Source organism: Hakea prostrata, chromosome 7 (genome assembly GCF_041222555.1).
Source record: "Hakea prostrata isolate BN-2017 chromosome 7, UWA_Hpros_2, whole genome shotgun sequence".
Lineage (NCBI taxonomy): Eukaryota > Viridiplantae > Streptophyta > Magnoliopsida > Proteales > Proteaceae > Hakea > Hakea prostrata.
In genome coordinates, this window is record NC_142606.1 from 11,581,671 (window position 1) to 11,596,041 (window position 14,371).

Here is a 14,371-nt window from a genome sequence, read left to right on the forward strand (position 1 = left end):
GAAGGCCTGTGAGCAAGGCAAGAGGGCAAAAGGTGCTGGAGAGAACATTGTAAAGGCCTAAGGTGGCTGGCGGCGATTGACAACAGAAGATGACAAACGGAGGTAATGGTGGTGGAGTGATATGCACTCACAAGTGACGGCCAGCAGTCATGCTAGAGTCACACATGGTATGGCATGTGCTGGTGCATATTCAGTCAATCATGTTTGACTAGGAAGGCTCCCTATTGGCATTGGAAAAACCCCAGAAAAAAAAAAAAAAGATGAGGATATTAGACTTTGATATGAAATGGAAAATCATAATGGTTTGGCTTGACAACAGAAGATGAAGTCCCACTTTAATTATAGTTGAGAAGGAAAACAAATGAGTACATTAAGTGAAAATGTCTAACATACATGGGGTATATTGAGCTTAGAAATACTGACACATACTAACATTATTCCATGTAAAAATTTCATCATATATGTCTCGGTAAGCGTTTACATATATAAGGAAAAGAAACAAAGCAACAAATATCATAATCATACTCTGAAACTGACATAGAAATCAACTTCTGTATGTTATCTAATTCCAAAGATAATCTGAAAACGAAATAGCAAAGCGATAAATATATTTAGTAACCCTGCAATAACTGCATCACAGAGGTAAGAAACTTAAGTGTTTGTCTGTTAAAACTGCTGCATTCTCATATTTCCTACATTATCAATCAGTATCACATCAACAACATCTATGAAGAAAGAAGAGAGACAGTTAGAAAGGAAATACCTCTTTATGACACCCCATTCAGAACGGGTTAACCTTGAGATGTCCCCCAATCTAACATGATTTAAGTATTCCACAAACTCTCTTTTAGCAAACCATGGGTAATCAATAGCACTGTAGAACCACTCATAAGCACACCATTGACGAAGCAAGTCTGATGACAAACAATGAGAAAGTATATCCTACAAATAAAGAAAACATTATGGTCAAAGCTTCCACAGAAGTTTTTCAACTAGCAAATGTGGTGGTTGTAACATTTCTAACCTTAAGATCAAGTGCCTTGTCAAGAAGTATAGGGGCATTTTTATTATTAGGGTAGTTATTTCCAATACTCTCTGAAGACTTCAACACCTTCGACATCTTCCGACTACTCCTAACTTTAGTTGGTATATTGACAGGGTCTACAGCAACACCCCCTGTCCAGATGATGCAGCTGAATCAACCCCTGTCTTCTGTGTCTCAGTAGCACAAGAAGGTCCTTCAGGTCTGACCGCATTCTCTTGTTTGTGTGGTGAAGCAATTTTATTACTATACATAGCTTTACCAATGGATTTCTTTCCTTCCCCAGCCAAAGCCTACAGTATACATGTGTGAGGTGAGATAGACATGAAATTTTCAACTTCCAATGTCCCGGGACAGGCGAACAAAAACTATGAGAAATTTGAACAAATAGAAAAAATAACTATGAATAGCTCAAAGAAATGCAAAAGCTATTAAAAAAAGGTGAACATAATAAGGTAGATTATTTTACAGGAAACAAGAGCCCATGAAACCATTGTGGTCCCATCAAAGTTCAAAGTTTCCAAAAACAATATACCTTGACTGTTTGAGGATTATAGGGGACTCAGAATCTACAAACTTGTAAAAGCTAAACGAACTCACCCCTAATATCATTATGCACCCAGGTAGTTACAAGGTTTCCAAAGCACATGTACTGAATGTCACTGTAGCGTAGGAAACCACAATCTACAAAAGTGTAGATACCTAACAAAAAGGACATGTGCCCCATCTCTAGAGAAATGACATTTCACAGACACACATCTGAGGTACCTTTTCAAAAGAAACACACAAAACAAACCACCTATTGTGTGCATTGCCTCTCCCTCTCCTCTCTCATTCACAAGCACATTAATTGATTAATGCAGTACTAGTCCAACATAGGACAACAACAACAACAATAACAAGCCTTATCCCCACTAAATGGGGTTGGATACATGGATCCTTGCGTTCCAATCAGCTCTTTTCGAGGTCATACTAGATTCAATGCCTAAGCCATGCATATCCTTTCTCACCACTTTACCTAAGGTATTTATCTGCCCCATTGGCAAAGATTGCATGTGTTGTCATTGTTGGCAACTTAAGTGAAATGGTCAAATCAAGTTGGGTCAGCCAAGTATTGGAGCCGGTTCAATCAATGGTTCGTTGGTTATTGGCTTTGATATGGTATAGCTATATACATGGAATCGCATACATGAAAGTTGAGAATGAGAAGGAAAGAAAAGAATTCGGGATAGAATAGGAAGGAGAAGAGATTGCTGGGTGCTGTAACATCTTTAGGCAAAAGAAGTTTAATATGTTGGACAGCAACATGGAAGAAAGAAGTTCCATTAAGAATGAAACAGCTTGAGATTGAAAACAAATAAAAGATAGGAAGCTGAGATAGAGAAGGAGAGAGATAGTGAACAGAAGTTGAGAATGAAGAGGAAAGAGCAATTCAAATCAGAACTTGAAACTTACATTCATGTGGATGGAAATTATGAGATGGGAAAGTTGTTTTAATCAGGGATTTCAAATTAGAGAGCCGTAGGTCTATTAGATTTGCAATCATTTTTCCGAAAGTTATGAGAGAGAAAGAAAAATGAAGCTGTGTGATTCAAAAAAGGGAATCCTTGCAGCAGAAACTGAGATTTGAATGGTTGCAAAAGAAAAATTGGAGAGAAGAAAAATCAGGTCGTTTGCTGGGTTTTCTGCCACCGTGCATCAAATATGAGTAGAAGAGAATAAGGAAGCCAGATATCTTGTTAGAGGAAGAAAAAGAAAGAGCACAACGACTACACAGGTTGAGGTAACCCATATTCACAAGTTCTTGAATTTTATTTTTTCTAGGTTGTGTTTAGTGGTCAAAAACCTAGATCATGGATGCAGTTTGGGGAACTAAAATTTTCTATTTACATTGTAACATGGCAAGTTGGGACTTGTCTAGGGGGTTGGGGTTGTTGCCTTTATTTGAGTTGCATCTCAGCTTGAAGCTGGGATTGGTATTCCTAGACTTGTTGTTGTCAAAATATTAAGGAGTGTATTGAGTAATATACAAAACCTTGGGTAGGGTGTTACTCCGTGGACATAGGAAGTTTGGCCGAACCATATCTTTTTTTTTTGGATGAATGAATAAGTATATTAAAGACAATGACGCAAATACAACACCGCAAACAAAGAGAAAGAGCTAAAAAACACTAGCAAACCACATAGAAAGATCGAAAAAAGGGCCAAACAGGGCCGGAGCAACAGAGGGCCAAACAGCTATTTTGCGGATTTCTTCTTTTTCTTCTTTTTCTTAGAAGACTTGAGGTCAACCAAGAAATCGTCTCCAAACGGGTTGTGCTCTTTAGCGGGGCGATTGTTCCTACGACACTCAGCACGGTCAAGGACAGGTGATTGGGGAGAGAGCTAAGGATCCGAAAAGATGTCGGTAGTGGTCGGGCTACAGGCCTGAGGAGTAATGGTGCAAGCAAATTTGGGGGAGTGGGCTTGGAAGTTCCGAGAAGGGGAGATGGGCGAGATTAGAGCAAAGTCATAAATGGGCTAATTAGGCCCATGGGCCAAAGGATCCAGAGAGGGGTGTGAATCCAGCTTAAGGAGAGAATTAGGAAAAGAAGGCTTGGGCCCATTGGGCAAGGGGCCCAACAACGAAGGTTGAGTGGGGGTTAAAATGGATAAGTTGAAATCTTGGGAATTAGGGATGAGATTGGGAGCATTGTCCAGGCCAGCGACCGAATTGGTAAGGAGCAAAGACGGGGGAGGGATTGCAAAAAACTCAGGATCTGAGTAAACATGGAAGGGGAAAGCTGTAGGTTAGGGTTCAAGCGAGAATAGCGATGGCTCGAGGAGGTTGGGAGAAGGGTTCTCGATATCTGTGGAAGCAGCAGGGATGGCAGCGGCATCGATGGCCGTGAGATGGCAGGGATTCGATGGCTGGGAAGACTGAAGTTTAGGGCGACGCCTCCAGTAAGTGCAGGTTATCGACGCCGTGGAAGAGGGAGCTGAAGCAGAGGTTCCGGCGATAATTTGGGGGTCCAGCGATTTGGGAGAAGGGGTTAGAGAAGCAGAGGGCATATTGGTAGAACTAGATAAAGCGATGGATGGGGACAGTGGGTTATCAGAAGCATAAATAATTCCAAATGTAGCATCAATGGAGCATTTCTTCAAAGAATCAATGATAAGATGAGAAGACAAAGAAGCAGGAGCAGGAGCAAGAACAAGCAACATTACATCGATCGATGGTGGAGCACGAGCAAGAGATGTACCCAGTTGGATAGAGGGCTCAGGGTTTTCAGGCATCGACAAGGGAGAAGACGACTTCGGGCTAGGAACCACAGTCGAGGGAGGCGAGGGAGCAGCAAAACCAGCAGTGCACTTGTGAACATCGTGGCCGAACGACAAGCAGCCGGAGCACCTCGTAGACAATAACCTGATTGAAATGAACACCCAAGTCACTGGCAATGGATATGCAGGGAGGAAGGGGCTTGGATGCAGGCACTTCAATGCAAATTCGAGCATAGCACAACCGCTCGAGTCTGGAAGTCTTCAGGTCTGAGCGAAGAGGGCGACCCAGAGCAGAACCAATGCGACTTAACCATTCTTTGTTCCAAAATTCCAGAGGGAGGCCCGGAAAATTGATCCACAGGGGGAGGGAGTTGAAGTCGACTCTACGGAGCGGCATGGAGGGTTCCCAAGGCTTGATAAAAATAGGGGATTGCCCAATATACCAAGGAGAACCATTGATGGCCTTCGATTGACAAGCATGGGAGGCAAACTTGAACAACAGAATCCCATCGTCAATGACAAATGTTTCCAAAGAACCCAGGGAATTCCATTGTTTAGCCAGGGGAGACCTTGATAATACCAGTAGGAGGGCAAGGGCCAAGAAATTGCCCCAGGACAACATTCTTCCAACGAAGGATTTCAGGACTAGTAGCAGCTGAGGGGCAGCAAACCAGAGGGATGGGGGAATCTGAAGGAGGGATGAAGGATAGATTGCACGAAGGGGCTAGAGAAGTAAGAGGGTGTGTTCCAGGCATTCGGAAAGGGAGGGGAGAGAGCGGTGGGAGGGAGCGAAGGGGGAGGAATGGGGGTAGTGGAGGTGGCGGAGGGCTGAGAATGGGGCGGCAAAGCAGAGGAGATCACCGGAGGGGAAGGGGAAGACGTCATCGGAGTGGAGGAAGAAACATCAGACTGTTGTTAGATACAAATTTATTTTCCTCTCTGACTCTTAAATAATTGGATTCTTCCTTATGCATAAATTTGAGTCCTTATTTCCAATTAGGAAATTTGACTATTCACAGCACAGCGTCCCTAAAGTTTCAGCTTGGTGTGGCCGAACCATATCAATTTGATACCTTCATGGTGCCTTATGTCTCTAGTTTATTTTGTTGTTGCACAAATTGGAGTGTTTCGATTGCAAAGTGGTGGGACACTGTCTGGTAGACCCAGCCACACTGTGGTTTGTGGTGGACGTGCCCGTGATGGTTGATAACTAGGGGGATCGTCTTGACCAATCTTGACTTGAGATTTTAAAGAAGCGTCTTTATATTAAAGACAATTAAAAATACACAGATGCAACCCCCCCCCTCTCAGTGTCAACTGGGAATAACATTTTCCTTTCTTGATCCACCTTCACCTTCTCTTTTTTGGTTCTCCTCCTTCTCATGAGATAGCAAGCCAGAAACTAATGATGTGATAAGATTTAGTAACTGCCCTCCGTGTTACCTCAATGATTTATTTGATGTTAATTCCAACATCATCATTCTGGACATGTAGTCAAATGCAAACCAAGTTCTTCTAGAGCATGACCTCACTGTCATGTGGTCTGTCTAAGAAAAGTCACATAATTTCCTCCCAAGCTGCAGTGACTGGGATACATGAAGGAGAATAGGTAATATGAGGCCTGGTTGACCTAAGCTGTGTGTGCATATTTGATAGTTTAAAAATGAATAGACCCAACCTAATAGTAAACCGTTTATCTCATCATATATGCACATACACACTGTGTGTATTATAACATGTTCACCTTACTAGGCATTTAGCTCATCCCAATCATGTTAATTTTTTTTTTTCAAATGACAAGGCTGAAGGGTATATATGTTCCAATCCTGATGTATAGGGTAAAGTGCACAGGATGCTTGAAATTCAGATAGGACTTGAGAGGTCTGATTGAACTGTTCATTTATATTACAGAATGCAGATATGGATATTACAGAATGCAGATATCTTGTCACCACCTCCTTTTTTATTTATGTGTTCAATGAAATCTGTTGAAAGAAACGATTGTGATGAATGGCTTATTGATCCATGATCTCAAGCCCTCTATTTATAATTAAGTGGAAAGTAGACTATTACAAGGAATAGAATTTTACATGAATGCAAACTCTAATTTAACTCCTATACAAACTCTTATTAGACTCCTAATAGAATCCAACACTCCCCCTCAAGTTGAGGCATAGATATTAGTCATGCCCAACTTGCCTACAATAGGAAGGAAATCTCTTTCTTTCAAACCCTTAGTGAAAACATCTGCTACTTGGTCTCCAGATCTTACAAAAGGCATGCAGATAAGCCCTTGTTCCAACTTTCCTTTGACAAAAAACCTGTCAATTTCAATGTGCTTAGTTCGATCATGTTGCACTGGATTATTAGCAATACTAATAGCAGACTTGTTGTCAGAATATAACATCATAGGGTTTGGAACTTGGACTCCAATATCTTGTAGCAAGCCTTTCAACCATAGTAGCTCACAAACTCCACGAATCATAGCTCTATATTCAACTTTGGTACTAGATAAAGCTACCACATTCTGTTTCTTACTTCTTCAAGTAACTAGATTACCTCCAACAAAGGTACAGTAACTTGAAATTGACTTCCTGTCTGGAGATCCAGCCCAGTCTGCATCAGTGTATGCTTCTACTTTTAGATTATCGGTGGGTGATTAAAATACTCCTATTCCAGGAGTTCCCTTCAAATACTGTAGTATTCTGGTAACGGTCTTCATATGAGCTAAATATGGATCATGCATGAATTGGCTCACTATCCCTACAGCATAAGCGATGTCTGGCCTGGTGTGGGACAAGTAAATAAGCTTCCCTACCAGCCTTTGGTATCTTCCTTTATCCACTAGTTCTCCCTCTTTTTCTTTAAGTTTAGCTCCAGCTTCAATAGGGGTATCAACTGCTTTACACCCCAACATTCCCACTTCTGATAATAGATCTAGGACATACTTTCTTTGGGATAGGAATATACCTTTATTTGATTGAGCCACCTCAATCCCTAAGAAATACTGTAACTTTCCTAGATCTTTAATTTCAAATTCTCTGCCAAGAAAGTCTTTCAGCTTTTGAATTTCTTCACCATTATTCCCTGTGATGACAATATCGTCTACATAAACAATGAGAAGTGTGATGTTAGTACCTGACTTCTTGACAAATAGTGTATGATCAGCATTGCTTTGCTTGTACCCAATAGAAGTCATTGCCTTCAGAATGCGTCCAAACTAGCATCTAGGAGACTGTTTTAACCCATATATTGACCTTTTCAACCGACAGACTTTCCCTGCAGTATTGTCATCGGAAAAACCATGTGGGATTTCCATATAGACCTCTTCTGCTAACTCCCCATGTAAGAAGGCATTCTTTACGTCTAGTTGGTGCAAGTTCCAGTGTTTGTTCACAGCTACAGACAACAGAACTCTGACAGTATTTAGTTTCGCAACAGGGGCAAAGGTCTCCTGATAATCAACCCCATAGGTTTGGGTAAACCCCTTTGCAACTAGTCTAGCTTTCAACTTGTTAACTGATCCATCCATATTTTGTTTAACCACAAATACCCATTTGCAGCCCACTGGTTTTTTTCCTGGAGGAAGTGTAATCAGCTCCCAAGTGTCATTTTTCTTCATTGCCTGCATTTCCTCTACCATAGCTTCCTTCCATCTCTTATCAGTATAGGCTTCCTGCCAACTTTTAGGAACAGATATAGATGCCGGAGAGGATATAAAAGCACGGTAGGAGTCAGAAAAAGAGTTATAAGAAACATATTTAGCTATGGGATGTTGAGTACAAGATCTGACCCCTTTTCTAACAGTAATAGGAAGATTGGAAGAAGATACCTCAGTAGAATCTGATTTTGGAGCAAGAGACTGAAGTGGTAACGTATCACCTTTCTCCACGTGCTTTAGCCGGTTGTATTTCTTCCTCTGATAAGCCTTCACCTCCTTATTCTGGTCAATCTAGTTTTGAAAGACCCCAACAGTGTGTCTCACAGGAGTGGTCTCCCCCTGACTAGGTTCTTCACATGGTTAAGAAATCGAAGGGGGAGGATTAGAGTCCTCAGGTATACTGGCCAAAGTCTCCCCCTGGTCAGGAAACTCTTATGGGACTCTTAAGTTGTGTTGGTGTGTGATAGGAAGATCTAGAGTCGGAAATAACACCTCTCCTCTAGGACTCTCCCCCTGGAGAGGTGTATAGTAAGGGCAAGACTCATTAAAAATTACATCCATGGATACAATGGTTTTCCTGGAAGGAGGATGATAACATTTGTACCCTTTCTGAGTAGCAGAATACCCCAAAAATATGCAGCGTAGGCCGCGGGGAGCCAGTTTACTCTGGTGGGCTGTGATTCTGGTATAACACACACATCCAAAAACCTTTGGGGGAATAACAAAAGAGGCTCCCTGAAGAATCTCATTATGACATTTAAAACCAAGTATCCTACTGGGCATCCTATTCATAAGGTAAGTAGCAGTGAGAATAGCGTCACTCCAGTATTGGTTAAGGACATTCATAGAAATCATAATGGAATGGGCTATCTCTAAGAGATGCCGATTCTTCCTTTCGGCAACCCCATTTTGGACAGCCGTATCAACGCAACTGGTCTGATGTATTATGCCAGAATCAGAGAGATATCTTTGAAATTCACCATCAATATACTCTGTGCCATTGTCACTGCGAAGGATCTTCACAGTGGCATTGAACTGAGTTTTAATCATATTATAAAAGTCACGAAAACATCGGAAAACCTCATTTTTTTTGTTTTAAAAGATAAATGCATGTAGAACGAGAGTGACAATCAATAAAAGTAACAAAGTACCTATGGCCAGTAATAGACACACGTCGACAGGGACCCCACACATCAGTATGAATAAAAGAAATAGGTTTTCTATTATGAAGAGAAGGTAAATAAGTAAAACGAGTCTATTTTGCAAAAATGCAGGCTTCACAAAAAAAATTATTTTCATTATAAGAAGAAACCAAATCAAGAAATATTTTCTTAAGAGTTCCTACAGGGGGTGACCTAGCCTACGGTGCGCCACTAATGAAGGTCTGATATTACCGAATGGACTGGATTAGAAGATGTAGTCAAACCAGACGTAGATTCTCCAATCGGCTCGAGCAAATAAAGTCCATTGTCTAGTTTACCACGTCCAATCTCCTTCCCCGTGGCCAGATCCTGGAAGACACAGTAAGATGGGAAAAAAGTCACTTTACAATTCAAGTCATGCGTAAGACTACTGATAGAGAGCAAGTTAGTAGAGAAAGAGGGAACATGTAAAACTTTAGACAAAGAAAGTGATGGAGAATGCTGAATGGTCCCTTTTCCAGCAATGGAAGAATAGGATCCATCAACAATTTGAACTTTATCCTTTCCAGAAGTTGGAGAATATTGTAAGAAAGATGAGGATAAACCTGTCATATGATCTGTAGCTCCTGTATCAATGATCCAAGGAGTAGAAACTGAAGAAGCTTGAAAGCTTGTAAAGGTTTTACCTGAAGTAGCAAGGTAGGTGTTGGTATGGGTAGTAGAGGAAGCACTGGTCAAGGCTGTACCATCAATAGTTGTTATGTTAACAAAATTATTTGCAGTTCTTCAGTCTTCACCTTTTCGAAGTAACAGAAATGTCGCAGAATGCAATAGGCAAACAACCCAAACAGATCTACCTTCTTCTTTTTTCTTTTTTCTTTTTTCTTTTTTTTTTTCTTTTTTTTTAGTAATGACAAATATGTCCTTGAAAAATCTGAATTTGCAAATAAATCTCAGAACTTATACAAATTTACATATAAGTCCCTGCAATGCAAATTTACCAAAATAACCCTCAAATATCTATTTTATTTGGGCTAATCGAATTATCTCAGATGAAAAGTCGATTCTCAATCGCAGGCTTAAGAAGAACAACCCCAGTCGAAGAACCTTAACAGCAGAACCCCAATCGAAGAACCTCAATCGCAGGTTTCAGATGAATAACCAAGCTTCAGAATCGCAGGCTTCAGATGAAGAATCATAGAGAAAAAAATTGCACGAGCAGCGGTAGTTGCAGGAGCTGAAGCTAAAGCTGTTGCAGTTGCAGAAGCAGCGGAAGTTGCTGATTTCTTCTTCTCTTCTTCTTTCCTCTGTTTTCTGTTCTTATTCGTCGAATCGAGACGGAACTGAATTGTCGTCTTCTTCTTTCTTCTTTTTTTTTTGTTTCAGTTGGCGACCAAGATGGTATTGAAAAACTGCCAGCAGTAGAACTGAAGATTGGCGATGGGTTTGAAAAAAAATCAGAAGAAGAAGAAAGTAGGTTGCTTCCCTAATCGAACGATAGGTTACAAAATTTTTGTGATAGTTGCAGAAAGTTCCTGCGACTATTGCAAAAAAATTCTGCAATAATTGGAGAGAATATGCGATGGGTTTTACAGAGAGAAAAGAAGAAAAAAAAGATCCTAATCGAGGCTGGATTTCGATGCTCTTCGACACTCTGCAACAGCGAGAGAGAGAGGCCAGGAGGTAGGTTTTTTTTTTCCTCTCACTTCCCTAATCGTATTTAGGCTCTTATGCCATGTTGAAAGAAACAATTGTGGTGAATGGCTTATTGATCCATGATCTCAAGCCCTCTATTTATAATTAAGTGGAAAGTAGACTATTACAAGGAATAGAATTTTACATGAATGCAAACTCTAATTTAACTCCTATACAAACTCTTATTAGACTCCTAATAGAATCCAACAAAATCCCTCGTGCTTACTCTTTAACTAAGAGAGAAAATAGTAATATATAAATGCAACATTACAAAATCAGGCCAAATGTCTAACTGCCTCAACATAAAAATAGTTAGATCTACATGTCTCAAATCTCAACTTTTTGATGTCCATCAACAAAAAGATAAGGTTAAGTTTCATTTGGAACCCTTGAGGTTTGACCGAAGTCATTTTTAACCCAAAAAAAAATAACATCATGCATTTGACTCCCTTGCGGTATCCAAAAAAACCAACTAAGGACACATTATCACTTTTCAAGAAAATTTTACGTTGGAATCCCCATTTTTGGGCTTAAATTCGGGTTGGGTCTTTATTCTCATTAAAACTACGTCTTGGTCCAGTTGAAACCACATGAATGACCATAATACCCTCATTTTAATAAAAATAATGAAATTATAACTTTAACCTCATACCGTGTTCTTAAAAACCAAAGGTGGGAGAAGTTCTCCCTTCATCCATCACTGGCCCCATCGCCGGAAACCACCCAACACCAAGATATAAAAAATAAAAAAATGAACGCCACTGCCCCACCACCCTGCCGGAAATCACCCACTATTAAATTAGAGGAACTGAAAAATAAGCTCAAAAGATTGTACCATTCAAGAAAAATTCCAAGTTCAACTTTGATTCTTAGATCTTCAAAAGAAAACCTTTTTTGCTCCCAAAACGTGTCGGGGTTTTGTCTCAGTGAATGAAGGGAAATCAGTCAATGATTAAAAGAACAAAAGTAAAGCCATCAAATTCACAAGAACACACAAAAGATAGGTTCCATGAACCTGAGATTCATTATTGCTTTTTTTTTTCGTCTTCTTTTTTCTTTAAAAAAAAAATAATTAAAAAAAAAAAAACCTTTGTAAACAGTTAAATAGATCCACAGGTCACGAAGAAACTGGAGAAACAAAATTGAAAGAAATCGAAGTAAGTGAGATAAAAATCACTAAATCCAATGAACTATGCCTTGAAGACAGGCATAGTTTTCAGCCTCTTTGCACACAACATCAAGAACTGAGTCAATCAACTCTGCTTATTCCGTGTAATGCCCCTGAGCCTGTTAGTTATGTCCAAAAACAAAGGTGGGGCCGTCCGAACATTGTCCATAGTTCCGGGTTCCAGATCCATTGCAACTGCACGAGGAACAACCCTCCTGCAAGATGCCTCATTGAAGTAGACATTGATGCATTCCAGTTGTAGATCTAAAGTACCAGTGTACCTTCTGGTTGGATCTTTCCCATGTTCATCACAAACAACTTTCCGGTGGGTGATTTCTAGAAGGGTGAAGGTGGAGCAGTGGCTTTTTTTTTCAATTTATTGGTGGTGAGTGGTTTCAGGCGGGGGATGGGTAACCCTTCACCCCCTCTGTATGGCTTTCTAGAATAGGGTATGGGGTTAAAATTGTAATTTCATTTATTTTAATTTAAGATGAGAGGGTATTATGGTCAGTTCATGTTTGACATCAATATTCACGTGGTTTCAGCTGGACCTAGTCGTAATTTTAATGACAATAGGTACCAACCTCAGTTTAAGCCCAAAAATAGGGACTCCATAAAAAAAAATTATTAAAAAATCTTAAGGGTATTTTGGTCATAAAAGTGATTGTGTGTCCTCAATTGGTTTCTTTGGATACCAAAGGGAGGCAATGCAAGATGCCATTTTTTTGGGGCTAAAAAATGACTTAGGTCAAATCTCATGGGATCCAAATGAAGATTACCCAAAAGATAATCATGAACTTCACTTCTAGACTCTACAACTCGTAAACAAGTCCGAGATGGCCACTAAGATTATCCCCTTGTGTGTAAGAAGATTACAAAGTCACAAGTAGACAAGTCTAGGTTTTAAAACAAGTTAAACCCAAACTAAACCTCTCTTTTTTCTCTAACCACACCCCACCCCACCCAAAAAAAAAAAAGGGGGTTAAAAAATAGATAAATTTTATGAGGAGAAAAGGAAAGGAACAAGATTAATCCTGGAACTAGGAAAGGCACAAAGGAACCAAATCTTACTTTTGATGCCAAGGACTTCCATTTCCCTTTCCCCTTTTTAGGGGTTGACTGGAAAACTGGTTGCTTTGCTTCACTAAGAGAATTAACTTTGAAACCTGAGTCTCTCCTTAGATGGGAACTTTCTTGGGGAGTTATTTCAACTCCAGTTGTTGATTGATGCCCTGTCTTCCCAGCAGCAGTAGCTTTAGTTTTTTCTCTTTTCTGATTTGCAGACATAGATTCGGATGCCCTAGGTTTATCAACCATATCCAAAGTTCTCCTTACATCCTTAAACTGCACAGGTGACTCTGGGTACACAAATAAAAACATCAATAACAAAGTAGGTCTACACACATTGGATAATATGAAAAAAAAATGCTCAGTCTAAGGAGGCAACAAACTTTTCTAAGAGAAAAAAAAATTGCAATTATAACTGGGATTTTGCAGGAAGACAAAATGATGTCGAAGTTTAGTAAGCAAAATTGGACTGACAAGATTAGTGTATTCGCTACTACCAGTAGGGGTAACTTGGACTTAAATTCTTCTTTTTTAAATAAGGTAATTTGGTCATGTTCTAAAGTAATGAGTGATAGTTTATCCGCATACTTATTTCTGATATTATACAATGAATTCTATTCATGGTATTACTATAACCTACCTATCATGAGTCTTATTTCACCCTTTCAACAGCTGTTTCTTTCGTCTTTCTTTATATTCTTTTCCGTAATGATTGGTTTCTGATCTAATATCACTATATGGTACCGCAGATTAGGAAATCAATAAATTTGATACACATCGCTGTTTTTTGACGGTCTTCTTAAGGACTTCCTTATGGTTCGCAGCATCCTATGGTGTCCTTGCATTGCCCGAGGCATTAGTTTATAACTTGCAACAATTGGATTTCTTAAGCTGTTGAAGATCATCAGAAAGATGTTTCAGCAATATCTATGAACTCCTTCCTTGCAGCTGCTCCCACAACAGGCGGTTCCCTGCTTTGGCTTTTGTCTGCATCTAGCCAAAAATCTCCTATTGCTCTAAGTTTGATGCTGAATTATTGAATCTTGAAGAGTTGGCAATTCTGCAACTTTAAGGTTTCTATTTTTGGCACATTTACCTTTCTTCAAATCCAGCTGTTGGATTGCCTGAATATTTTGGCTAGTTTTATCCAATTCCACACACCCCCCTCCCTTCAATCTAGTCTTTGGCCTTATCTGAGGCTCATCTCTTGTGGTATTGGGCCTGGTGGCCATTCGTAGCTGTTTTATCTTCTCCTTTTGCAGGTTCTCAGTTTATGATCTTGAAGTCATATTTTACCCATTCTGTGTTGACTGAGGCTCTTGGACAGGTAGTTT

At 39.9% G+C, this 14,371-nt stretch overlaps 1 protein-coding gene across 1 annotated transcript in view; it reads right to left on the reverse strand.

Annotated features, from left to right (window-relative positions):
- The window catches only part of LOC149009775 (protein ALWAYS EARLY 3-like), a 35,614-nt gene that overhangs the window by 7,506 nt on the left and 13,737 nt on the right, over window positions 1–14,371 (reverse strand). Inside the window, 4 exon segments of the mRNA XM_089160783.1 lie at window positions 764–942; window positions 1,025–1,174; window positions 1,177–1,335; window positions 13,041–13,327. Coding sequence (XP_089016909.1) covers window positions 764–942; window positions 1,025–1,174; window positions 1,177–1,335; window positions 13,041–13,327 — 775 coding nt within the window.